The sequence below is a fragment of the Rattus norvegicus genome, chromosome 14 (genome assembly GCF_036323735.1).
Source record: "Rattus norvegicus strain BN/NHsdMcwi chromosome 14, GRCr8, whole genome shotgun sequence".
NCBI classification, from domain to species: Eukaryota; Metazoa; Chordata; class Mammalia; order Rodentia; family Muridae; genus Rattus; species Rattus norvegicus.
Window position 1 is genome coordinate 61,555,622 of NC_086032.1, and position 26,493 is coordinate 61,582,114.

At 39.1% G+C, this 26,493-nt stretch overlaps 1 protein-coding gene across 9 annotated transcripts in view; it reads right to left on the minus strand.

Moving 5' to 3' along the window:
- Positions 1-26,493, minus strand: part of Rbpj (recombination signal binding protein for immunoglobulin kappa J region) — a 184,855-nt gene that overhangs the window by 4,256 nt on the left and 154,106 nt on the right. For 8 of the 9 annotated variants that reach the window (NM_001414973.1, XM_039092403.2, XM_039092406.2 and 5 more), the window contains 9 exons: positions 22,882-22,920; positions 15,321-15,416; positions 7,992-8,157; positions 4,817-4,991; positions 2,958-3,095; positions 2,687-2,799; positions 1,621-1,761; positions 497-652; positions 29-132 (listed from right to left, as the gene is read on the minus strand). In NM_001414973.1, coding sequence (NP_001401902.1) covers positions 29-132; positions 497-652; positions 1,621-1,761; positions 2,687-2,799; positions 2,958-3,095; positions 4,817-4,991; positions 7,992-8,157; positions 15,321-15,416; positions 22,882-22,920 — 1,128 coding nt within the window. Of the gene's footprint in view, positions 1-28; positions 133-496; positions 653-1,620; positions 1,762-2,686; positions 2,800-2,957; positions 3,096-4,816; positions 4,992-7,991; positions 8,158-15,320; positions 15,417-22,881; positions 22,923-26,493 lie in introns of all 9 variants that reach the window. The other variant, XM_039092407.2, reaches the window with a different exon arrangement.

A 26,493-nucleotide genomic window follows, 5' to 3' on the forward strand; every position in this document is an offset into this window, starting at 1 on the left:
CTGGGGATAGAACGGGCTCCATCAGTACCTGTACATTGTTTCGGCCTCTACATCCCCAAACCACACTCGTAAATTTGGAGTAAAGTTTTGTCCTGTGAGTTCAAGCATGGCTACATCCCCGCCGCCATTCAACTGCAAGTCAGAGAAACCACAATAAGACAGCTTCACTCTCTACTGAAGAACACGGCTTGGGCTACACACTTGCTTTCATTTCCATGAAGGCTAACAAGCTCAGATTTATAAAACATCTTGGTTAAATGACATGACTAGAAATCTGGCTGAAGCTATTTCAAGATAACATTCAATGTGATTTAAGCTTCCTTCAATGTAAACAAACTATTTCTATTTTTATTTTCTATAATAGTACATGTAATAAGAACCCGAATCATAACATTAAAAAAAAAATCAGTATCACAGAAAGTAAGTTTATGTATGGTAAACTGTAGCTAAGAACAGCAGTAAAGACTAAAGTCACCTCCCAACTAAAGGAGCTCACCTGGAGACTTTCTACGACAGGCACAGGAGTGACCGGGGCAAGGACAGGGCCCATTCCCTCATAGAACGTGTACTCAGCCTTGTCTGTGCTGATGATTGTCCAGGACGCTCCATCATTTATCATTTCTTTATTTTGTTCTTTTGGACATGGAGTGGCCTTAAGAAAACAGATGCCCATATACTGAGTTTATAAACATAAACTTCAGCACAGGAGAATTCACTAAGTAACGTTCACCTACTTGGGTTAACAAGGAGAGAACTTAGAGCAATCTGGGAACATCCTAACGTACTTAGTTCCTACACGAATGCAAACGGGATGTTAATATGAAGCCCACAGGTGGAAGTTTTCTCTAGAACAGAAACACTTCAGTGATGCTGCACACCTCACACTGTAGCATTACTGTATTTCAGTAACAGTCAGTACCTGTGATGTGAAATGCAAGTGGACTCACTAAGAAAGAGAATCACCAGAGATCCCTAAGTCTGCAGAACTAGTAGGAGCTTTGTTTGTTACTTCTAGGAGGAAACAAAGGCTGAACGGGCAGCCCTAAACCCGACCTGTGATCTAGTCCACCTATTACTGTAGTACAGAGCCATGCCTCTCCAATAGCAGTAAAGGAGTTCAGCATGAACCCACAGCAATCCTATTATAGCATCAATCCATGTCGTAAACGTCCTCTTGAGAGTTTCTGACAGTGTAACTACTGGGGGAGCCCAATTTTAAAGATGAAGACTTGAACCCCCACACACACACCCCATTTTGAAGGACTCACTGAACACCAGTGCTCCACTGTGTTCCAATGCTCTCTGAAGGCCAGATTAAGACTCCTGGAACTTGCTGTAAGCAACTACTCTAATACTCATGCTTGAGGGCAGTGTGCTAAGAACCAATGAACCTAAGTTGACATGTGAACCCAGCTTCCTGTATGTGGATATAATTAGCCGCCAATGAGAAGTATGTCTCTGTACACTGCCAATCCATTAGTTTTTCAGTAGATTTTAGTCAGTAATGACTATTCTGCAGTGTTGCGGGCTAAAAGAAGGGCCATGCACACATTCACCACTGAGCAGCAACCCCTGTCCTATTTGTATAGTTTGGATTTCAGTGGTCATTTTATAACATACCTGAAATTGGATTATTCTTTCTTGAGAAAGGCACAAGTACATTCTTTCTGTGTCCTTAAGGTAAAATGCACATTTGTGGAGTTGTGATACAGGGTCGTCTGCATCCAGTAATGCTGTCTGCTTATCAACTTTCCTAATTATCTGTATTTCAACAATTTAAAAAGTCAGTCATCCACAAACATCTTTTACTTTGTACACTTTTACAGTCCATACTATAGACTACATATTAGTCATTTGTCCTATTCCTATACATTAAGAAACATTTATAACAGTGTTCAAATTAAAAGTTTTTCCTATATTTTATAAACGTGTATTACATGTATAAAAGTATTATAACACCCTTTAAAAGAATACATTAAAAAAATAAGGCAGGCAGTCATTTGTTGTCTAGACTAGTGCTTTTTAAATATTAGCACACACAAGAATTGTCTGGAGTTCTTGACTAAAAATGCCTTACCCACCATGATTTGTCTGAGGCATGGTATTCTGTATTTCTAATAAATGGTTAGTGTTGTGAATCCTGCTAGTGGACAGAAGTATTTCGATTGGCAGGTTCTGACAAGCTTTTCATTAATATATAAATTAAATACCACAGGAAACTATCCACAATAGCCAACTATTGAGTGTGCTAGTCAGAGCAGAAATTATAATGGGATTAAATCATATTTAACATATTTCAAGACCAACATGATCATCGGAAAGGGGGATCAGGGAAGTGGCAAAATCTTTAATATTAACAGCTAAGAGACAAGCCTACAGTAGGCTGCCTGATCACCCTTCAATATTCCACAACTTTTACAACCTAGCAACCTCGCAATTCCCAACTGCAGTTATTTTCATTGCTACTTCATAACCGTGACTTTGCTAGTTATGAACCATAGTACAAATATCTGATACAACTTCTGCTCTTCTGTAAGAGCACTTCTGGATCGAGCTAATGGCTAACAGGAATAAGAAGAACACTACATTTTCATATTAAACAGCATAAAATCCGAGCTACATTTTTCTACCTTTCCTTGATTGTTTTTAATCTCCTCTTCATTAAATGAGCAGAGTCAAGTCTTACCAGTCTTGGGAGTGCCATGCCAGTAACTGAGCACACCAGCTTGACAGTCTGTCCATAATGGATGTAGCCATCTCTAACTGTGAATTCCTCTCCTTCCGATTCATCATCATCCACTATGGTGGGTGGGGAAAAATGATCAGATGGTTATCCTTTGAAATTTAATATATGCTTAAGAAAATATTAATTTAATATATTGATATGTTTTACTACCCCAAGAAGGAGAACGTATTATCTTTACACTAAAAATACCAAATGTACATTTTATACTCACAGAGATGAATGTAAAATGCTCCCCACTGCTGTGAACTAGCATGGAAATTCCCTCCTTCTACGTGCAGGTATCTGGTGCTAACGGTCTGGGACCGAAGTCGATTAAACAGCGCCACCTTTGTCCCTGAGGCAATGCACACTGCAAAGACAGGGGTTTCTATTTAACTGGGTGGGGAAGGAGTTCACAAAAGAAGGGACTTTAGCTTGGCAAATTATATTTTTTCACAAAAATGCAAATAACAGATTCTGGTGGCAAATATTTTAGCCTTCCAAGATAGGGGATAGTTAAAAAACAAAAAACAAAAAACAAAAAAAAAAAAAAAAAAAAAAAAAACCAACCCCCCCAAAAAAAACCACCCCAAAGCAAACAAAAAACAAATCAAAGGTCTATCTTTTTACAATATTATCAAGATAATGACATAAAAAGGGGGTTTAAATGGTTTTGTTTAAGCTAGTTTTCTTTTTAATTATTTTAATTATAAGTTAGTTTAGGCTTTCCAATAGGCATAAGTTAAATGGAAAATATCACAAATAACTTTTGTACCCATCACCCGGCCTTCCCAGATGTCAACATCTCACTCAGAGAGTGACACCGAACATTTAATGTAGTGATGATTAGTAGATGGAAAATTACCTGAAAACACAGCAAATGCTTAATAATAGATACTTCATTAAAGTTAACATTCAACCATTTAAGTTATGTACGCAAAATTCCTGCGATGTTACTGAATGGCAAGGCCAACTATGAGACTCTATACACTGTGGCCCGACTGAGCAAGAGCGCCCCACGTGCTGTCACCCAGTCCTGTGAGATATGCTCAGAAAGTTCTCTGGAAGGATACTTACCAAAGCAGCCAGCCAGTGCCATTGCATTATGATTTTTAGGGAAGTCTTCTATCTCCCAAATGCCATAGAGTATTGTATTATATGAAAAATAATACTTGTTTTATAATTTATAAAATAAGTAAAATTTTAAAATAAAGATGTATTTTAGATGTGAAAAAAATCTACATAAAATATCCTAAAAATGCAACAAGTTCTTTGCATTACAAACTATTAATACAAACAAAATCAAAGAACTTAATTTAAAAAAAAAAATAAGAGAGGTATGACGTGAGGTGTGACGTCAGAAGGCACGCATTAGCGTCGCTACTACAGAAGCCAGGTGAGAGGACAGGATGCCTGAGGCTCTGATGCCCCCGCTGCAGACTCAGAAAGGGGAAGCGGTGAACTAGTGAACCCACTGTGGGTGGGGAGACGGCTGCATCATGCTGCCTTCTTCAAAGTTTACTCAATAAAAACTGAAGAGAAGAAAGTCAGACAAGCAAGCTCACGTGTGTTGAACTGCAGACACCGCAGACAGAACACAACTGTAACTTGCCAATGAAGCAGCAGTGTCTGCTGTGCAGACCTTCGCTCCTCCCTCGGCTTGTTCCCCAGAGCACACCAGAATGCGTTTATAAGTGGGCACTTCTGTCGCTCTCAAAGGACTGTGCTTTTGGACTCTTGGACATTTAGCATCACTGGAGTAAAGCATTATCTTCCTACCTAGTCACCCTGATAAAAAAGAGCAAAAACCCCTCCATTTCCCTAAATGCCCCTGGAAACAGTAAGTAAGAAACCATGCTAAAGTAATCCTCAGGAAGTTACTGAGATTCTCAGAACACTATAACTGAGATCAATCACTTCATTAGGCCAAACAATATCCATTCATACTTTAATTTAAAACATAGTAAGTAAGGCCAAAAACTAGTAGTTAACAAGGAACTGGTTACTGACAAAACAACCTTTAAATTTTCAAATGTTTGTCTCAGCCATGTAATGTGAGATTTGGGATCAAATAAGCGTGAGCATACGTACAGTCAGCATTTTTCAATGATTGCTTCTTTTTGGAAGGTTTGGAGATGACCTTTATCCGCTTGCTAAGGAACACACCGATGTCATCACTGTTGCCATAGAACATCTTTACAGACAACATGAAATGTTTCCTCTTGTCTGAATCAGATATGTACAATGTTTTGGCTGTGCAGTAGTTCTGTAGAAGAAAAGCAAAGTGTAACAGCGGGAAACCCTTGCTGGTTACTTATGCGCCTTCAGCTCAGAATGATGTGGCTACATTTGCTCAGACATGCTTTAGACTTCTCCAGCGGTCCTGGCCTGAGTTCAATCCGCTGCACTCACACGGTGGCTCGGAACCATGCACAGTGTGATCTGAGGCCATCAGCTGCATGCAGGCGCACACACAGACAGAGAATTCAACACAGTCTTTCTAGGGCCCACATTTACTCCTTTGTTTTAGTCTAGGTTTCAGAAATCACCACTCAATGCTGCAGCCAAGTACTGCATCCTTGTAGTAAAGCTCATGACTACCTGCAATAGACCTATCGTAAGAGTAAAGCACGTAAAAAGCTCCCTACTGGGTACAGTTTCAAAGTGGCTCATAATAACGCTTCTGTTCGTATGTCTGAATGCTGTGGTAACCACTTACAACTAAGGAAAATCGTGCTAGACTGAATGGGAGCATAAAGCATTCTGGATTTTTTTTTTTAATTATATATAAGTACACTGGTGTTCAGACACGCCAGAAGAGGGCATCAGATTCCATTACAGATGGTTGTGAGCTACCATGTGGTTGCTGGGATTTGAACTCAGGACCTCTAGAAGAGCATCCAGTGCTCTTAACCACTGAGCCATCTTTCCAGCCCGCAGTCTGGATTCTTTAAGGATATACTAAAGAACTATTTTAAGGGTACAAAAGGAAACATGCATTTGCCGAAATGTTTAAAATGCTACAACTTTACCTGTGGGTAACAGCTCTAAAGCTCTCATCCTATTTCCTTAATCACCACAAACTAAGGGGCCTGGGCCAAAATACTGACTTCTTTTACCAAACAGGATAAATGATGTCTAAATTTTATTTCAACTACTTCTGCTATGGGTTTTTTTAAAATGCAGAACAAGTACCACTCATTAGAAAGTAGCTAGTGAATTCTAGGTCTTTGTTCTTAAAATTTTATCAATATATACTGTTAGTAATAGATAAAAGTTCTACAATAGTTTGTCTCTATATCAAAGTTACATAAAGAAAATTTAAATGTGATCTCGAACATTCTAAATTTTGAAAGGCAAAATAAGACAATAGCAATAAAAGCTAACTGCAATAAACTGTCCTTCGCAGTGGTGGTCCACTTACACACTTAGATATGGCATACATTCATACATAGCTAGGCTCATATTTTCCAAGCACTAACTAAAGGTCAAAGCTGAAAGTGTTCTGCTTTGGAACATAAGATAAAGTTAATGTACTAGAGCAGACAGTCACAGGACAAAACTAAGATTTGTATCTAAACAAGGGAACTTGAGCTTGGAAATGGAAAGGCCTAAGATCAGATCAGTTCATTTTGAGCCCTAGCATTATTAGGTATAACCTACATCAGGAAAGAAAGTATGTCTAGCAGATATAAAGCAGATGGACAAGGGCTGGTGAGGTAGCTCAGTGAAGGGACAGATCACAGCCTGGGTCCTTGGTGGTGAAGGGAGTCCTTCCTTTACCTCCTCACAGCACATGTGCACTTGTGCCCTATCAACACCCAGGACTCCTATAATAAGGTCTAACACTGGACAGAAGGAAGGGTTTCATGCAGAGACAGCCCCCAAGGAGCTTAGTACCAGGATCCAGGGAGGGACAGTCAATGACCCTATTGATTAGATGGCTTTAGGATCACGTCACTTGAAGGTGAATGACTGAGAGCTAGAACTGGTTAAAATCTAGTTCAGCCAACAGTTAGACATAATGGTAGCGAGATCCCTGGCTTTTTTTTTATTAACTGCCCATCTACTCATTAAAGATCTGAATGGCTAAGCATGCAATCTGCTGTATTTAACTCCAGAAGTTATTTTAACAGGAAAATAGATCAACTCATGCTTTTTAAAGCTCAAGGGTCATAATTTAAGATGGTTTACTGTTCTCTTTTACAACAAGCACTAACTATTGTCACTATTGTCATAAATATTGCACCAAGCCTTATCTAAAGTCCATGGTCAACATATGGTATTGACTAAAAAACTATAAATGTTGACCTAAAGACAAATATCCAGACTTGAAGGTTAGGTTTAAGGTCTTCTTAAACATGACTAAATGTGACTAAGAATTCTAACTCCTAGTTCACTACCCTCAACACTCTTATCCTAGTGTCAAATATAAAACAAAAATACCAAAATAGCCAACAAAGAGCTAATAAATAAGGGATAGCTTTTGGATGATGCTTTGGATGCTGGGTAGTCACTGAGATCAGAATCATTTTTAAAACTTTAATATTACGAGAAAATATTGAATTAGTGAGTATATTAAATGAATAAGCCGTCCTCCTGAACAAAAGCAGTATACTGACTATTATTGCTTTCTAAATTCACAAAACTGTCAGGAAGCCAGTAAACAGAGCCTTCTCTGTGTAACTTTTTCGGACTGGTGTCGGTTAGCCAAGACTACTATGCCCAGACCCATGCTCTATCTATCATGTGTCAGCAGTTACTTCCCAGCAAGGATGAAGGTAAGGTGGCAGAAAACTGAAGCTGTGAGATCCATTCTCATTACTATCTGAGTATTACAATGCTGCGAAGCAGAAAATGAGGGATTAGTTTCCCAATAGAAATCTAATTTACAACTAAGACAACCAGGAAGCTGCCTCCTGCTGCTGCCTTTATTTACTTATTTTATGTATATGAGTACACTGTTGATCTCTTCAGACACATCAGAAGAGGGCATATCAGATCCCATTACAGATGGTTGTGAGCCACCATGTGGTTGCTGGGAATTGAACTCAGGATCTCTGGAAGAGCAGCCAGTGCTCTTAAGCAGTGAGCCATCTCTCCAGCTCTGGTGCTGCCTATGCACTCTATGAGTCACCAGGCCACAGCCATCCTGAAGGTGTCTTTGTGATTCTGATATACACATTAAGTGTAATAAACACTGGTGTGAAAAAAAACTAAAATAAATACCGCAAGAATGAACGCGGAATGTATGTTTTGAATTTACCTTCCCTTCCAAGTTCAGCTGCTGCATTTCTTGGTCACTATTTCCTATTCCAATAAATGCACAGGGTTGAGACTCTTGTTCAGAACAACCATCTCGTTCCATTTGTTCTTTTTTTTTCTTCCAACCACTGCCCATAAGATACACACAAGGAGGAGGGCAAAAAAATCTGGGGGAAAAAATGGCAGAAAAATTAAATTCAAGATCATACTTCATTTTTTAACAAATATGAATTCAAAATCATATTTAAATATACTAAATTGGTTCCTTACAAAACATTTTGGTCATTTATAAAGCAAATCATGTCAAAAGGACTGAAATAAACTTTTTTTAATCTGTTCTAATAAAAACTGAGGACTTAGACCACTAGTTAGATTAGTTCTGCTTTAAGCAGAACTTTGAATTCTTACAGCTCAAGGCTCTACTCTACTGAAATTTGGCAAACAAGGCACAAAACATAATAGATCACTACAGAATCTGTGATTACTAAGTTCTAGCCAAGACAACAGCATCATTAACTTTAATGCTATTCTTGTCATATTACATTATTTGGCAATTCACCTGGAAAATAGCATTAAAGTAACATCACAAGTAAGACAACTAAGGAAAAGACAAAAGACTGCTTGATGTGAGTTCCATAAAGAGCCCGTGTTTCATGTACCTTAGCCCCTGAACACCTGCTTTCAGGACTGAGAAACTTCTTGGACCAAAAGAACAACACACCGTATTTCTTCAGCTCATGACTACCAACAGACTTGTTCATCTGTGTCCCAAAAAGCATCCTCAAGTTCTCTCCACATACAATGACTTTGTTATAACCTAACAATGGAACTATGGATTTATCTCTTATGTAGGGCAGAATGTACTTGTCCAATGATAATGTAATATACTTCTGCCTAATGACACCCACTGATATGTACATACCTTAAATGTTGTGTCCTGTCCCTTTCTAGAGAGGCCTGAAGACTCAAATGACTAGTTTTTTTTTTTTTTTTTCCCGGAGCTGGGGACCGAACCCAGGGCCTTGCGCTTGCTAGGCAAGCGCTCTACCACTGAGCTAAATCCCCAACCGCTCACTGTGCTAAATCCCCAACCCCTCAAATGACTAGTGACCAGGCAAACAGTATAAATGGTGAACAGGTGTATAGTTAACATGTAGAAGTATCTTCACTCAAAGAACTACCGTCCTTCTTCCCCTCTTTCTTAAAACAAAAGGCCCTCTTGGTAATTCCTACTTTTTGTATAGTTATAAATACATAAGTGTTTCTTGATTCTGCTAATCCTACTATAAGCAAAAGAGCCTAACTGTAACAATAGTCAATAAGTTCCAATTATAAGAAAGTAACAGGGGAAGATGGCCACGCATGTGGATATGTACTAACTTACACTGCAGAATCATGAGCACATGGGCCTACTACTGGCCAGTGACATCTTCTAGTCAACTGATACTGGGAGTCAAATTTTACCTGAACCCCAGACTAAGAAAAGTAAATTGTGTTGTTGAGCATGGTGGTGCATGCCTTGAATTCCAGCACTTGGAGGCAGAGGCAGGCAGAGCTCTGTGAATTTGGGGCCAGTCTGGTCTACACAGTGAGCTCCAGGATAGTCAGAACTATAGAGATAGAGCTAGAAAAACAGATAAACAAACACACAAGCAAATAAACAAACGAACAGAACATTTGCCTGTGCCTCACAGTCTCGGGTCTGTGAGGATATACGCAGTGTGCGTCTTCAGCAAACCAAGAAGAACATGAACTCAACTGCCTCCAAAGGTACCAGCACCTTCTTTACTCAACCCTGATCAGGTGAGCTTTTACATAACTGACACATATAATGTACAAGAAGTAAGCTGAAATGATTCAGTGTTTATTAGTTCTTCAAATACCTATTATACCCCCAGGTGCCAGGAATATAATGAAACCAGCAACATCAAACAAAATTGCTCTCATGGAACTTAACTAACAAGAGGCGGGGATGGGGGTGGGTATAAAGTTAATATAAAAATAGAGACTCTGTTAGCTAGTAGTAAGAATCCTGGCTTTACAAAAAAAGTCAGGATAGGGTGGCTAAAATATGGACTGTCTGGGGCTGGGGATTTAGCTCAGTGGTAGAGCGCTTACCTAGGAAGCGCAAGGCCCTGGGTTCGGTCCCCAGCTCCAAAAAAAAGAACCAAAAAAATAAATAAATATATATATATGGACTGTCTGAGGCAGCCAGGGAAAACATCCTTACGGAGGTAACTTGTGGCATTTAAAATAAAGGAAGACAAAGCACAGAAGCAGTGGCTGGTTAGAAGGGGATCAACCATGGCAAGGAAGTCTGAGGCAAAAAAGGTTGAGCAGCCCAAGTGTGTCCTGGAAAGAGTTCGTTCGGAGCGAGTAGGAAGCCTCTGCGGTATTTCTGTAATATCTAATTAAGCAACAGAGAACAAGAGGAGCGTTCATGCTTGCATGCTCACACTCGAAGCTAAGAATATCAAGGTCATGGTCCAGGTACTGGGTCCAGGTCCAGGTCATTCCACGTGTAGAGATGCTTATACTGGCTGGGCATGTTTTGTAATTGGTTCAGTTTACTTCTGTACCAGGGATCTTTCAGGCTTACAGTGGCTACCAAATACACAGCATGGCACATCTCAAGCACCTAGGCCAATACCTTCTCAGGAACTTCATTCCCATCTTAGTGTTTTATTGGGCACTGAATATTAAAACTCATTGGTGAACTAGTATTATCAAACCTGAATGATTTGATATTACTGATTAATATATTATCACAAAATGTACTTTTATTTCGCATCTGAAGGCTATATGTACACAGAAATGATAAAGGAACAAATATTAAAATATTCATGGAAGTACAGTTAAAAAAACAAAGGAAATTAACAGCATTATTAGTCAAAATAATTGTTTATATATAGCTATCTAAAACTCTGATCAAATCCAGGCATTAGTAGTACATGCCTTTACTCACAGGCAAGGAAGGCAGATTTCTGTGAGTCTGAGGCCAGCCTAGTCTACTCAGTGAGTTCCAGAAGAGCATAGCCAAGGCTATAGGGATATATCCTGACCCAAAAAACAAAAACAAAAACAAAAACAAAAAACAAAAACCCAAAACAACCCACAAACAAAAAACACCACACAGATCACAATTCTACCTCGAAAGTTTTTCAAGAATACAATAAAAACAAAGACTTTCCAATAATCTATGGAATAAAAGCCCATAATACTTAAACAAACAACAATTAAAATGCATTGCTGTGTTTGAAACAATGTTGCCTTTTGTCTTTCTCCTTTTTCTCAGTATCTTTTAACTGACAAGCAATGCTATTCTCGCCCACTTGGTGGCAGTATGTACATATTTAAAATTTTACTCATTGCAAAATTTAGTCAACGGTTTAACAATCCTTTCCCCTCAAATCCTGTGAACATACATGGAAAAAATCTGATAGATTCAATATATTAATGTTCAGTATTCTAAATTGACAATTAAGTTTTTGACCAGACAAAATCCAAATTTGTCACTACTGAAGGAACATCTGGGAGCTCCTAGTACATCTTTTACCCCAGTTAACACTTTAGAAATCAGAATCTAAGTATCTAAGTAGTTAGTAATTGTTCCAAGAGCACCTCTCATATAACTGTTTGCTCAACAGGAGACAATGCTGAACATTAACATCATATTAAATATATATATTACACACACACACACACACACACACACACACACACACACACACACACACACACACGGCTATCAATCCCAAAAATTGAAGCTTTCTAAAATGAAATTTCCTAGCCAGATATTTTTAGCATGATTTACTGGAATTCTTTTTTATGACAGATATGGCCAAATGTCTGTGGCCATATCCCAAGGTTACTTCCTGCCTCATACCTCAGCAACTCTTTAAAACAGCCTGAATTTATTCAGGAAAACTGGCTAGTCACACCACCCCCACCCCACGTATGTCCTTGGAAACATTTTAATATACATGATTCAAAAGACAGAGGAGAGTAGTTAGTTACTGTAACATCTTTGTTTTTCAAGTATTTAATAGGTTGTGGACGGACTGAGCCATACCTAGTAATAGAAGAAAACAAACCAGGCTACTACAACAATAAAGACAGCCATTCAAATGTTTATGGTTCTTGATAAGCCACTGCTGCCCGGAGGTCTTGTATTTCTTACAATGATTATGAACCTTTATTGCTTCAGAAGATCTCTGCCATCATAAAATTAAATGCCGCATGACTTTGTTTAGGTCCTTTTGCACTAGCAACTAACATAATTTAAAAAGGGAGTAAGTGAAGAATAAGTGAAAAAGGGAATAAGTGATAAATGGTTTGTCAAAACTCCAGAGAATGAACAGCCAGCACTGCCTGTGTTTGAATCCAAGTGACCAATGTGTTTGGCCCGTGCTTCAGTGAGGTCTAGCCAGGTTGGTCTCACCCACTCAAGAAGGAGGAGATGAGATTGAGCGAGACTCACACAGACCTCACAATTGAGGCACAATGACTGCCTTAATTCCTCCAACCTGACACCTTGCTGTGGCTAACCCACAAAGGTGGGAAAATAAGGCAGCACCAACACTACACCCAGGTGACAGCACATACCTGTGGGGTTTTTCACTTCATAGAAATAGCTTAATGTGAATTTCTACTTTTGAAATTACAAAAATAAAAGAAATTTTAAAACCCTGCAATTATTTGAAGGAGTTCCAATTCTGGTACCAAGGATCACAATCAACTGAAGCCAAGGCATGTTTAGAGTTATCTTCCTTTCCCTTAAATGTTAAAACCCTAATACTGGTACAGCACTTCTCTCGGTCAAGACCTGAATTGCTAAGCAATCTATTTCATCTCAAAAAGCATAATTGGTCTTAAACATAGCATTCTTCAGTGGTGAGAAGCATTCCTGTTTTGCTTAGAAAAAAACAACTGACTAGTGTGAACTCAAGTTCCCAGAAAAAAGATTACACCCATGTCACCAAGGCTGACTGACTGATTATAATGTCACAACTGTGGAGAGTTGGAATGTTGCAAACCAAAATTCTCTGGGGCTGTCTTTAGTCTAAATCACCATGCACCTGTGCCTGGCCCTAAGAGCCTGTGACTGTCATGTAAAATCTTCCACACTTATTATCAGACTACTAGCTTTCACCAGTTCAACAGTCAAGAACTTCATCAGACAGCAGTATAACCCTTTGCTGTAACCCACTTAACCAAGAGAGGTTTCTTGATTTACAATGTTTTGTTCTCTAACTTTACAAACCATATTCACATTACAACACAGCATGAAGTGACCTAAATCTGTGTTCCTGAGCCACTTGGCTCTAGAATTAAGAACCATTTTATGTTAACACACTACAAATACACACTAAATTTTATTATTTATAAACCTAAACCTAGAAGTTCATCTAGGGCCAATGTAATGAACAAAAAGAGTTGGCTATTCATATCAACTTCTATGTTTAAGTAGAAATGAGTAGTCAAGTTTCACATGTCAAGTAAAACAAAAAAGGGCTGGGGTTGGAGCTCATTAAAGAATCTTTGAATATGAGAAAGTCCTAGGATGCCACCCAAGCCCAGAATAGAAAGTTTCACAGAGCTGACTAACAATAGTAGGCTGTGAAGATGCTAAACATTATTTCCATTCACTTCACTATTTATTCATCCTCTTTGAGGACGAATCATCAATTCAATAACTTTTCTTTTCAGCTCAGAGATCAAGGAAGAGACTTCCTGATTACCTTCTATCATGTAGAGTGATTTAATTAATTATACATTCATTTATATTTCCCTACTTTTGCTCATATTTCCTTAGTCACAAATTCTAAGATTCCTTTCATTCTTTTAACTTAATTTTCAAACTCACACTTTCATTCCTTCTGGCCAATTCCTAAAACTTGGATCACCCCCCCCCCAAACCCCAATCTGGATATCTTTGTCCAATAATACTTAACCAAAACATGCTGTTTGAAAGACAATGCTTACAGTACCTGGAATCAAGTGAGAACAGCAGAGATGAGGTTCTGAGTCAACAATGACCTGATCCAGTAGGTCAGGTTCTGCTCACTGCCATGCCTCCCCTGGGTAACGTCAACTGAGTTGAGTGTGTGGGATGTGACCAGGTGGTAGACCATGAGCATTGTGTGCAGAAACTCTGAGTTTGAGCTCTAACACTAATTTTGAAACAAAACCCTGACCAACAAGAAGTCCATATTCAAGCCAAACATAATGAGACATGAGTTTCATGGAAAAAGACTACACTGAAAGAAAATTCATTCACTAGTTATCTTTACAGATAATCTCTGTAGTGCCCAATTAGGTTTGAGTATGTGAAGATTTGTCTTTCTTTTCCTTGCAATGCAACCCAGGAATTCTTGGGCACAAGGAATCCTCTTGACTTGTCCTCCAAAGCAGGTGGGACTACAGGTGCACAATGCCACCACGTCCAATGTATGTATGGGGCAGATGAACTTTCTTAACTACCAGGTATAGGTTCAAGCAGTTGGGAGCTCAGAATTTTTTGGCCTTACTTATGTGCAACTATGTGCCTACCTATTGTGCACTGGGAATTGAACCCAGAGCCCTGTTTACGTGGGCATATACTCTTATCGTTGAGTTACATTCCCCAGACTTCTTTAAAAAGATACCATTTTATTTGTGTGTGTAGGTGTGAATGTGCCAGATGTGTATGAGTGGCCATGGGAGCAGAAAAGGATACCAGTTTCCCGGGAGCTGGAGTTAGAGCCAGTGCAGATATGGGCACTGGAAATTGGACCTAAGAGGTCTCTTGGAAGAGCAGCAAGTACTCTTAATCACTGAGCCACTCTCCAGCCTCATTCCCAGACTTTTTTGAATCAGAGTCAAAACTGATCACACTGGCCTTACTTCTCTATAACCCAGAGAAGCTTTGAACTTGCCATCTTCCTGCCTCAGCCTCTTCAATAGCTAGGATTACATAACTGTGTCACAATTGCCTCATCCTTTTAAAAATAGCATGGGGGTGGGGTGGGAGGGTGCAGTTGTTTATCAAATTATACTTTACTCCCAAAAAAGAAAGATGCTTTGTAAATGCGAACGTGTCACTGAAAAGCTTGGAACACAGTTCCAAAACAGTCTTAGTTTTATAAAATTTGGGATGTGGCCAGATGGTGTTCACTAAGTTTTCTGATTTGAACATTCACTGTTTCTCCCCTTTAAGAGAGAAGTCCCCTCTTACCTACTTTTTCTTTTCTACTATGCAAATAAACCCAGGAATAGAAACAAGTCTCAGATAAATCATATGCAAATTATAAAATAAGCATTATTTGCCTCAAATACCCAATAATCTTACCGTTTTTCATTTCCATATGACTTCTGTGCAACTTTTGCATGAAGAATGAGTACTGTTTGATCCCCTCGTTCTTTTAAATAATTTCGCATAGCTTCCCTGTAATCAAATATAAATATTACTATTGTTGGGATGGTGTTTTTGTCAAAATCTTCTTTCACTAGAGTTGATGAGAGGAATTCTTATGAGCATTTTTTTTAAACAAACAAACTTAAACACCGAAAGACAAACTTAAAAACCAAAGACAATTGCATGAGCTACCTTAAGTTCCTGTGCAAAGGACAACATATACACACTTTCACTCTACCTTCTGGTTGTTAAAATACAATTAACACTTACACTGGTAGTGAATTAACTGACTTTATAGCCTATCTTGGTCTTCTACCCTCTCACTTAAGTCACAACAAAACATCAATCCCCCAAACTTCTACTGCCTGATCCCAAACTAACAGTCTCCCAAAGAACTTTGTTAAATGTCTTAAAAAGACGCCAATTGAAAAATTTGAAAATTACATTAACCTTTCAAAACACTCAACATTACATCAAATGAAAACTGCCACATGCTTATTAAGGAAATGTTTTATAAAAAATCCAATGTATATTTATTTGCCCAAGTTAAATGCCACACAGGAGGAGAAAGCCTCTACAGGTTTAAGCAGAATCTCAATTCTTGAGATGTTTTACATGCCACAAAATTATAGTCAGGATAATCAAGGAATTTTTTAATAAATTTAAATTATACTCAACTTACATTATGAATAAAGGCAAATCGTACAAATGGATATCCAAATGACAGCAATACGGTGTTAAAGCTGTCAACAAGTCACTAAACAGAGGGAATTATAGATGTATCACTTGTGCACTAAACTCACTGAGCCTCACCCAACTTCTGAATCTAAATACTAGAGCTAACACAGCCACCTAGTTCAGGGTGGTTAAAGGGGTCTAATGGCAAAACCTAAATGACATTTATTTTTACTGAGAAAAATGTTTTAGCTGCAAGGCATGGTAAGTGATACACAGTGTGGGCAGAGAGACAAAACCTCTCCCACTGAAGAACAAATAGAACAGCACACTACTAGCATAGGTGTGCACAGCCAGCACTGAAACATGGTGTCTATCTAGGTCAGGGAGTAGGAGACAAAGGACCTTGCACTGGGTAAGTTCTCCCATGATCTAGGTATAGAATGACCGGCCATGACAAGGGCACTGAGGTATAGGAGGTGACTGACAGGTTAGAGAACAGAGGCTATGGATATGGCTTGGTGGCTAAAACCTTTACAAGAGGGCCAGATTCCCAGAACTCATCTAAATGTCAGGTGAGCATGGTGACCCACCTGTAATTCCAGCCTTAAAGGCAGAGCCAGAGCCCTGGAGCAAAATCAGCTATATTGTCAAGTTCTGTGTTTGATTAAAAGACCCTGGCTCAAAAGAATGAAGTGGAAGAGAATTGAGGAAGATTCCATAATATACAAGAAAAAAAACAAACCAAACCAAGATAAAAAAACCATCCATCCATTCAACCCCTTTACCACTCCCCTCAACCCCCGACATTCCCCTGCACTGGGGGTCCAACCTTGGCAGGACCAAGGGCTTTCCCTTCCACTGGTGCCCCAACAAGTCTATTCTCTGCTACATATGCAGTTGGAGCCCTGGATCAGTCCATGTATATTCTTTGGATAGTGGTTTAGTCCCTGAAAGCTCTGGTTGGTTGGCATTGTTGTTCTTATGGGGTTACAAGCTCCTTCAACTCTTTCAATTCTTCCTTTAATTCTCCCAAAGGGGGTCCTGTTCTCAGTTCAGTGGTTTGCTTTTAGCATTGACCTCTGTATTGGACATGCTCTGGATGTCTCTCTCAGGAGAGATCTATATCCAGTCCCTTTCAGCACGCAATTTTTTGCTTCATCAATCTTATCTAGTTTTGGTGGCTGTGTGTGTGTGTGTGTGTGTGTGTGTGTGTGTGTGTGTGTGTGTGTGTGTATGTATGTATATGTATATGTATATGTATATGTATATGTCTATGTCTATGTATGGGCCACATGTGGGGCAGGCTCTGAATGGTCGTTCCTTCAGTTGCTGCTCTAAACTTTGCTTCCATATCCCCTCCTGTGGATATTTTGACCCCCTTTTAAGGAGTGGGAACATCCACATTTTGGTCATCCTTCTTCTTGAGCTTCCTGTGCTCAAGATCTTGGGTAACTCAAGCTTTTGGGCTAAAATCTACTTATCAATGAGTGCATACCAAGTGTGTTTTTCTGTGATTGGGTTACTTCACTCAGGATATTTTCTAGTTCATTCCATTTGCCTATGAATTTCATGAAGTCATTGTTTTTGATAGCTGAGTAATATTCCATTGTGTAGATGTACCACATTTTTTGAATCTACTCCTCTGTTGATGGGCATCTGGGTTCTTTCCAGCTTCTGGCTATTATAAATAAGGCTGCTATGAACATAGTGGAGCATGTGTCTTTGTTATATGTTGGGGCATCTTTTGGGTATATGCCCAAGAGAGGTATAGCTGGATCCTCAGGCAGTTCAATGTCCAATTTCCTGAGGAACCTCCAGACTGATTTCCAGAATGGTTGTACCAGTCTGCAATCCCACCAACAGTGGAGGAGTGTTCCTCTTTCTCCACATCCTCGCCAGCATCTGCTGTCACCTGAGTTTTTGATCTTAGCCATTCTGACTGGTGTGAGGCGGAATCTCAGGGTTGTTTTGATTTGCATTTCCCTGATGACTAAGGATGTTGAACATGTGCTTTCAAGCACATTTTCTATATTAAATTCTACGAACAGTATGATCTCTGTCATGTCACTTAGTAATTATTTGTTTATATGTTTACCAGATTATGTGTTTGGTTTTCTTATCTTCACACACACAATAGAGGCTTCAAGAAGTAAAAATGCTCTGTAGAAAACCTGTACCTGCCTCAAGTTCTTTTACTTGATCCACAGACTGGACTGAGCCCCAGGCATACAGGGCTGCCTTTTCTGGCTGCAGTGGGAGAGGGTACAGCTAACCTTGCAGAGAATTGATGTGCCACCAGGAAGGGGAGGGAGGAACAGGACTAGGGCAGGTGGGGGTGGTGGTGGTGGAAGAAACAACATTTGAAATGTTAAAAAAAGACTGAAACTGAGAAACAAGGCTGCGCTGGTTACTTCTTCTAAGCAAGCCCTGCGGTGATGTCACTTCTTGAAATGATACAGAAGGGTAGGAATCAAAGCTGGGTGGCTAAGCTATCTCAAGGACAAAGTTTACTACTGGTAGTACAATGGCTAAGCCACATCTCTTCTATGAAACAGGGTCTGAATCTTAACTCTGAATCTGAGGTTTGTCTCCTCTGTGAAACTACTGGGAAAGAGAAAAAGACAACAACTGAGTTCACCCCCCACCCCCAACACACACACACAAGAAGAGCCATTCCAAGCTCTTAACTATATATTCATGATGCAAGAGAGAATGGGGATGGAGACTTCCATGAAAGCTTTGAAGGCTGGTAAAAGACTGCCTTATGCTTCTGACTTAAGCCTCAAAGTACTATGAACAAGAATTTTTTGGGAAGAAGTTGTATGCACAGCTGACTGACCAAAGATGTGGGGAGGTTGGAATTTTGATATTTCAGAGTAATTACAATCTATTTGGGGCTATCATTAGTCTATTAAATGGTCACATATCACCACCACTACCTCTGTGCCAGCTCCTGCTCCTAGCCAGATTTAGAATGTATTAACCTAATAAAACCTCAATTTTCCACCAAAACCTCAGTTTTCCACCAATCAAAAGACTGCAAATGTTGTCAGATGGCATACAAGGTGCCTATCTCCCATCTTGCTGTAACCTGCTTCTCTGATGTAACTATGTATTTTTTTAAAATCTCTTGATTTACAACTTTGTTATAATCTTTGTTCTGTTACCATAAGAATTCCATAAAACCGTTTCCATGTTAGAATGCTGTGTTTGGAGAGATCTAAATCAATATTTCCAGGACATGGTCGGTTATATTTTGCTATAGATTAAACCGGTCTTTCATTCCTTTGAGATGAGAGCTTTTCATTCAACTCTGTACAGCCTATTTATCAAATCTGTAAGTATATGTATACATGTTTGTCTTACTTAATATGGGGATGAACGGATTAAATCATAAGAACAGCATCTTACTATGTGAAAACAGAGAAGGGAGCAGGCAGGTGGTGCGGCAAGTAGAAGTGCTTGCCCTGCAAGCCTGACAACTGTGAAACAGAGAACCTAGTGGTAAAAAGGTTGTCCTCTGATCTCCAGACATATGCCACTGATCTGCATCCCACTGACAATAACACATTAGAGGAGTCTGACTACTAAACAGTGTTCAAGCATCAACCTAGCTTAAGTCAACAAAAATACGTGGTTCATGTGTCTTACATACAGGATTTTAAGAGCAGAGATGTCTCCATGAAAGAGATGGGCTCAGTGAAAAGTATTACTCTCAGTAACAGACAAAAGATATTTTGAGCAAGAGAATATATAATCATTCTAGCAATTATAGAAAACTAAAATAATGGTAAACCTCACAACAAAAATCCTCTGCTACTCAACAAATTTTAGCAAGAGCATTAGTTAGCAGCTCCTAGTCTGCAGTTACAGGACTTACAAAACTATCTCTGAATGAATGTGTAGGCTTCTGCCCCCGGGACCCATCCATGGAAGGTGAGACGACTCCCTTTCCTCAAACTGTTTTCTGACTTCCACAAGCACAGTGCAGCATGCACTCATTCACATGCGCACATGAGCATTCACACACATATATGCACAGACATGGCCCCCACATTAAACTCCCTACAACACAGTGAAGACAAACGTCTTAAAATATTTTTTGCCAAATAAGACATTGTTTTCCTAAAGCAGAGGAGAGTAAGAGTTAAATAAGACTTCCTTCAGAGGAGAATATGACTTCAAAGTTGGGAATAGATGGTACTAAATTTGGTATAGAAATTATTAAGAAAATATCCTAATTTTAAGTTTGGATTTAATAAAACTAATTTTACCACAGAATTGGTTATTGGTTTTCAATTTGCATTTGCCATTAGATGTGTTTGCTGGGTTACACAGGCAATGAAGATGTGCAGTTTGCTTTCTCATAAGAGAAACAAAGCTTAATGGAATTCTCCCGCAGCACATGCTAGTCTCCCAGGCTATCTCCTATGTAAAACAGTTACTAGAATGTGAGTTAATGAGATCTAGTTGGCCTACCATACGGTGGCTTTACCACCAGCACACTATGCCACACTGCAACAACAGGACATTCTCAGTTCCCCAAAGGGTCCCTGCTGCTCTTTTCCATTCTAGGAAACAATGCTTATCTACATCCTGTCAGTAAGACAGCCTACATTTTCTAGAACATGTATATGCAGAGTTCAGTCCTTTTTTGAACTTCTGAACAGAAATCTTTGTTCATATGGAATGTCAGTCTATAGTTGTGCTTTCTGAGTTTTAGTAGCATACGAGCATTGCCTACCTTAGGTAACAGCACTCTGTCCTCAGAATGAACTAGGAACTAGATCTTCTTTCCCAGTGTTTAGGAAGGTATCTAGTGGTGGTGTTTTCTTCCTTAAGCATCCTATGGAAGTCAGCTGAGTCTTGGCTCCTGCAATAGCCACTTCTGGGTTGGTCTGGATTGGTTTTCTTCTCACTGAAGACGCTGTGTGCAGCGTCTCAGTGTGGGTGACTGAGCTCTGCTGCTCCCAACACCCCACACTGTCCTTGCTCCTCTACTGAGCTGTTGTTGATGGAGCTCAGGGGCCTCATTGTCCTACTCTGCTGCTCCTGAACTTTGTTTTGTAAAAAACTGAGTTTCTTGGAAGTTTCAGCTTTTAACTCTATTCCATGACAGTTAGATGAAACCAAAGCACAATTTAATCTGGACATAATTCTACAAAGACAGACTTTGATTGTGTGATTTTTATTCTGACTATTGAAAGCAGACACAATTCACAGCCTTCCCTAGTCTTTAGATGTGGTTTGTTTTCAGTGTTCCCCTTAGTTGTGGGTAGCTTTCTCATTCGTGTGTGTGTGTGTGTGTGTGTGTGTGTGTGTGTGTGTGTGCGCGCGCGCACGTGTTGTGCACGCTAAGACTAGCGAAGATTACTCTGCATGCAGATCTACACTGATGTCCTACTCTTGAGGTCTTCAGTAGAGACACACATTCACTAAGTGTTCTTAAGAAGTCATCTCCATCCCCTTGTTACCTTCTTAATAACAGTTCTGTAATACTTAAACAAGTATAAACTCTGAGACAAACAGCTATCTCAATATAAATTATCTCTTTTCCAAAATTCTTGGGACCAGAAGTATTTCAGATTTTTAGAGGATATTATTGTTTTTATATTTTGGAATATTTTCATGGGTGCTAATGTTTGAGCACCCTAAATCCATGTTCCAAAATCTGAAACTTAAGCCATTATGTTGGAATTATTAAAAGGGAGTTCTGGGGAACAAACTTCAGATTTTTGGATTATGAATGTTCACTGCAGTAGAGAGTGATTTTAAATTTTAATATGTTCTATCTTCATTATTTAAGATGTCCAAATTTTTCTTCAAACCATCTTCTGTGTTTCATTTTTAATACAATTTTCTTTTCTTTTCTTTCCTTCTTCCCAGAAATCCTTTCTTCCTTTCTTTGATCTCATTATGCAGCCTTAGATGGTCTGGGACTCACTATGTAGTTCAGGTTAGCCCTGAACTCACAGAGTTCTGTCTGCTCTTCTTTTTGAGTATAGTACTAGATAAAGGTGTGCACCACCATGTGCAGCCCACAATTGTCTTCAGTCAATATCTTAATAGTAGTAATTATTTGGTAGTAGTCTAAGCAGTCATCAATATGAACCAAGAAGAATGTGAATACAACAGAATACCACAGAGCTCTACTACAGAGAACTCTGCAAGTCTAAGGTAATATAATACATGGTGGGGTTTAAAGAACACAGGACAACAGTAAAGGGAGATCCCAGTTTGAGTTCAAAAGACACACACACACACACACACACACTCTCACACTCACTCTCTCTTTCTCTCCCTCCCTCCCTCCCTTGAAAATTTGATAAAAAACAACAACAAAGAAAGGTCAATGCTGAGGAATGAAAATCACTGATTTTCTTCATTTTATAATTTTTAAGTTAATTCTTTGACATATACTAAGAATATATACTATAAAATTAACTTACATGATTAGAATTAGAACACTGTATATTATCATAAAAAGTGAGTAAATCTTAAGTTTTCTTTAAAAATAATAGGGGAATGTATTTGAATACTCATTTCCAAAAGCATCTATTAAATCTCTCATCTTTCCTTTACTCATTGAAGTCTGACTGGCTAAACACAGTTGCAGGTGTTATTGGGTGTCTAAACGACTTCAGTTTTAAAGTATGGCCTTTCTTTTCTACTCTCCCTCTTTAGGAGAGAAGGAAATGGAAGGGTTCAAAATGTATTGTCAACATCTGAATGATTTTCTCAGAACATTCATACTAGTGTCTAAAATGACAGGATCTACATGTATAGTCAATGTTTAAATGGCTGGTATAATGCTTACCTAGTAAGTCGTTTAGGTGGAGGCCGCTCACCAAACTTCCTGGAAAAAAATTAAAGAAATAAAGTAAATAAGCTGTCAGATAAATACCACAGTAAACTATAGGGCATTAGAAAATGTTCCTTAGGACTTGTCAATCTTAATTATGAACAGTGAAAGAGAAATCCCTCACCAACCATCTGTGCCCAGAAATAACAAATATACAATACAAAGAGTTCTTAAAACAAAAGCAGTGGAGCCAGAGAGAAACCACCAACAAAGGCTACACCGGAGGAATCCATGTCTCCAACTGCATATGTAGCAGAGGATGTCCTTATCTGGCATCAATGGGAGGAGAGCCTTTGGTCCTGTGAAGGCTCAATGCCCCAGCATAGGGGAATGCTAGGACGGTGAGTGGGTGGTAGGGTGGGGGAGCACCTTCAGAGAAGGGGGGGGGGGGAAGGAGGGTGGGATAGGGGGTTTTTGGAGGGGAAACGGGGAAGAGGAATAACATTTGAAAAGTAAATAACCAATTAAAAAAAAAAGAACACTTGCTGATTTTGCACAAAGAAATCAATTCAATTCCTAGCACCTACAAGTCAGCTCATTATCAACTGTAACTGCCATGTACAGGGGGGTCGGGGTGCGGGGGTTGTCTGGGCAGTAGGTATGAACGTGGTACACATACACAGATGATCACATGAAGCAAACCAAAAAATAACAACAAAAAAAAACAAAACAAAACAAAAAACACCCCAAAAACCAATGCCAGGCTTTATGCACATAATCAGACAAAGATGGCCACAACAAACTTTGAAACCCACAACCTGCCCCACACAATGTTTGTTTTCCTGATATACCAAGAAAGTCTAAGCTTAAATATTTCAAAACATTCACTACTCACAAATTACTGCTACAGAGTATGGAGCAAAAATCACTCCTGGATTCTTTTCCAAGGAGGATGTTTTAAAAAAAAAAAAAAATCAAAGAAAGTGATCGAATGCACCACTATGTCAAATAGGTGCAACAGAGGGGTCTGATTCGGACTGAAGATACTATAAACCCAATGAGTTTATATAATTTACACAAACTGAGGAATTAACCAAAGTCTACTGGAGCATTAAAACAACAAAACCTTTATATATAAAAAGAAATGGGGAATGAAATAAAACATTTCAATAACCACTATGTGACAAAATCAGCAAGCACTCTCTGGGATCTAACAAAAGTTAATTATATGAATTATTTAGTCAGAGAGTAATTGCACTAAGAATTCAAATACAATTTTTATTCCTAGATACAATCTAATTCTGCCAAACCTAGATCATCAAGTAAGTATCAATCAGAGTACCTGACCCATCCCTTCTATAAATAAATACTCATTAGATTAGGTCAATGACAATAAAACATGCTGATACAACATCATGCACCCTTGTAGGAAATGTGGACAAGATCATGCAGTATATAGCCTGCTGAGCAATTACTAACTATATTCTAAATGTTATTCCTATACTCATATAGATAAGTATATACCAACAGATAAATAGGTATCACTTGTGTCAAGGAGACTTCTCTTTACAGTAAATGGAAACTATCACAGAAAACTTCAATACGGAAATCAAAAGACTGTAGGGAGCCCAGCCCCAGTGGACACACCTACATCATAGTTCCTGCATCTATGGTTCAAGGAACATCTTAGAAGAGGAGGCAGAAAGATGTTAAGAGGTAAAACATCAGGAAGCCTGCTGTGAAAATCTCTCATAGAAATGACTGCATAAACAAGGCCTAAAGAGTGGCAATATCAACAGCAAGCCTTATGGGCTCATTTTCTTAGACAAGGAACTGCAAGCAGCTGATGGCTGCTGATTGGGAGAATTAGCTCTTCTCAGGGGCTAAGCCTCCTAACTGGTTGTCTAATATAAAGAAATGTACACTGAAAATGTTCACACAAACAACAAATCAATTCAGCAGGTTGTACTTATATATCTGTGTATACATTTACATGTACACATGTGTATGTGTGTGTGTGTGTAAAACAATAATCAGGAAGGAGAGGCTATTAATTCCAGAGTAAGAAGAGGAGGTGTAAAAAGCTTGTGGGAGGTGATCTGGGAGGGCCTGGGTGGAAAGGGTAAAGTTATGTAAATGTATTTTAATTACAAATGTTATCTTTAAAATCCTAATTGTCAGCTGAGCCTGGTAACATTTTACACAAAACCACACATTATTTAACCTAGCTGCTATGCTAAGGTGAAGAATCCTATAAATACTAAGATCAAATTGCTTCTTCAGTATGAAAAAGATCCAATAGTTGTTACATGCAATCCTGACCTTTTTTAATGAATATGCCATCAGTCTATTGGAGAGAGTGATTACAAAATAGGTTTTCTGGAAAAGATCCAATAAAGTACGTAACAGCCATGGTGCCCAACTCTGAAGATCACGTGTACCCTAACCTAGACTACATGATGCACCCATTAGAGAAAACTGATTTTTCCCTCTCCCACTAGGTATCAGTTACAAATAGCTTCTTGTTTGGGATGACAGCTTTTTCTTCAGGTAGAGGGTAATTAACCCACAACTGAACAGATGATGTGCGGAGAGGGAGAGAGACCTTGGAGCACGCAGCCCTAAACAGAATGAATGTCTTTATGAACCTCTTCCCTCGGGGCTCAGGAGGAGGTGGAATCACTGTAAAAACCACAGGTACAGATGACTCCAAGGAAACACACACAGCAAAACTGATACACGTATGCACTCAGACTATGACGGCAGATTTAAGGCCCAGACAACTTCAAGACAAAATCCCAGCAAGTGGTAGAAGCAGTGAGCACAAAGCTCTTTTAAGGGTTTGGTTTTGATTGTTTTGCATACCCCAGTCCTCATGAATTTCCTAACTTGCACACCCATTGCATCTGTGTATACTTCTTTTCTGCTGAGGAAGAGGTAAGAATATTTTCTCCACACCAGATAAAAAAATGTATGACCACAAATGTACAAAAAAGGATAGAGGTTATCACATTTCAGCATCCTAACACTTTTTCTGGCCAAAAGATAATGCACATTTAAAAAACTAAAACAACCAGGTCAGACACCGAACAATGCAGTGAGTACAGAACAATTTAGTAAGCAAGCACACCCCTAAACCAGAGAGGCAGCCACTCCCTACCTCTGCTGTTGCACAACAGCGCTCAGGCTTTGGAAGCATATCAACCAATGAACTGAAGAACAGGCGCAAAACAGGGAAGAAATCTCGTCAATGGGGTCACAGAACTTAAAAGTAGTCCTATTTATCTGAATTCTTCATTTTTTTCCATCATCTTGAAATGGGATTAAAAAGAACTGAAGGTAAGCAACACCAGCGAGCTACTTCAAGGAAAACGTGGAAAAAGAAAACACTTACAACCCAAACTTCTATGAGCAGTAATTGAAATAAAGCACTGGGGGTTCTGAGAAGTCACTTAAGAAGAAGACAGTGCTAGACAGAGCAGATTAACTTAAACCGATCACATGCTGTGTACATCAGTATACATCCCGTGAGATAAATAAATGGCATAAAACCTGAACTGGGACTGATTGGGAAGGTGCTTGGTAACTAAAGGAAAACCACAGCAGGCTCACCATGTAATGTCTGCA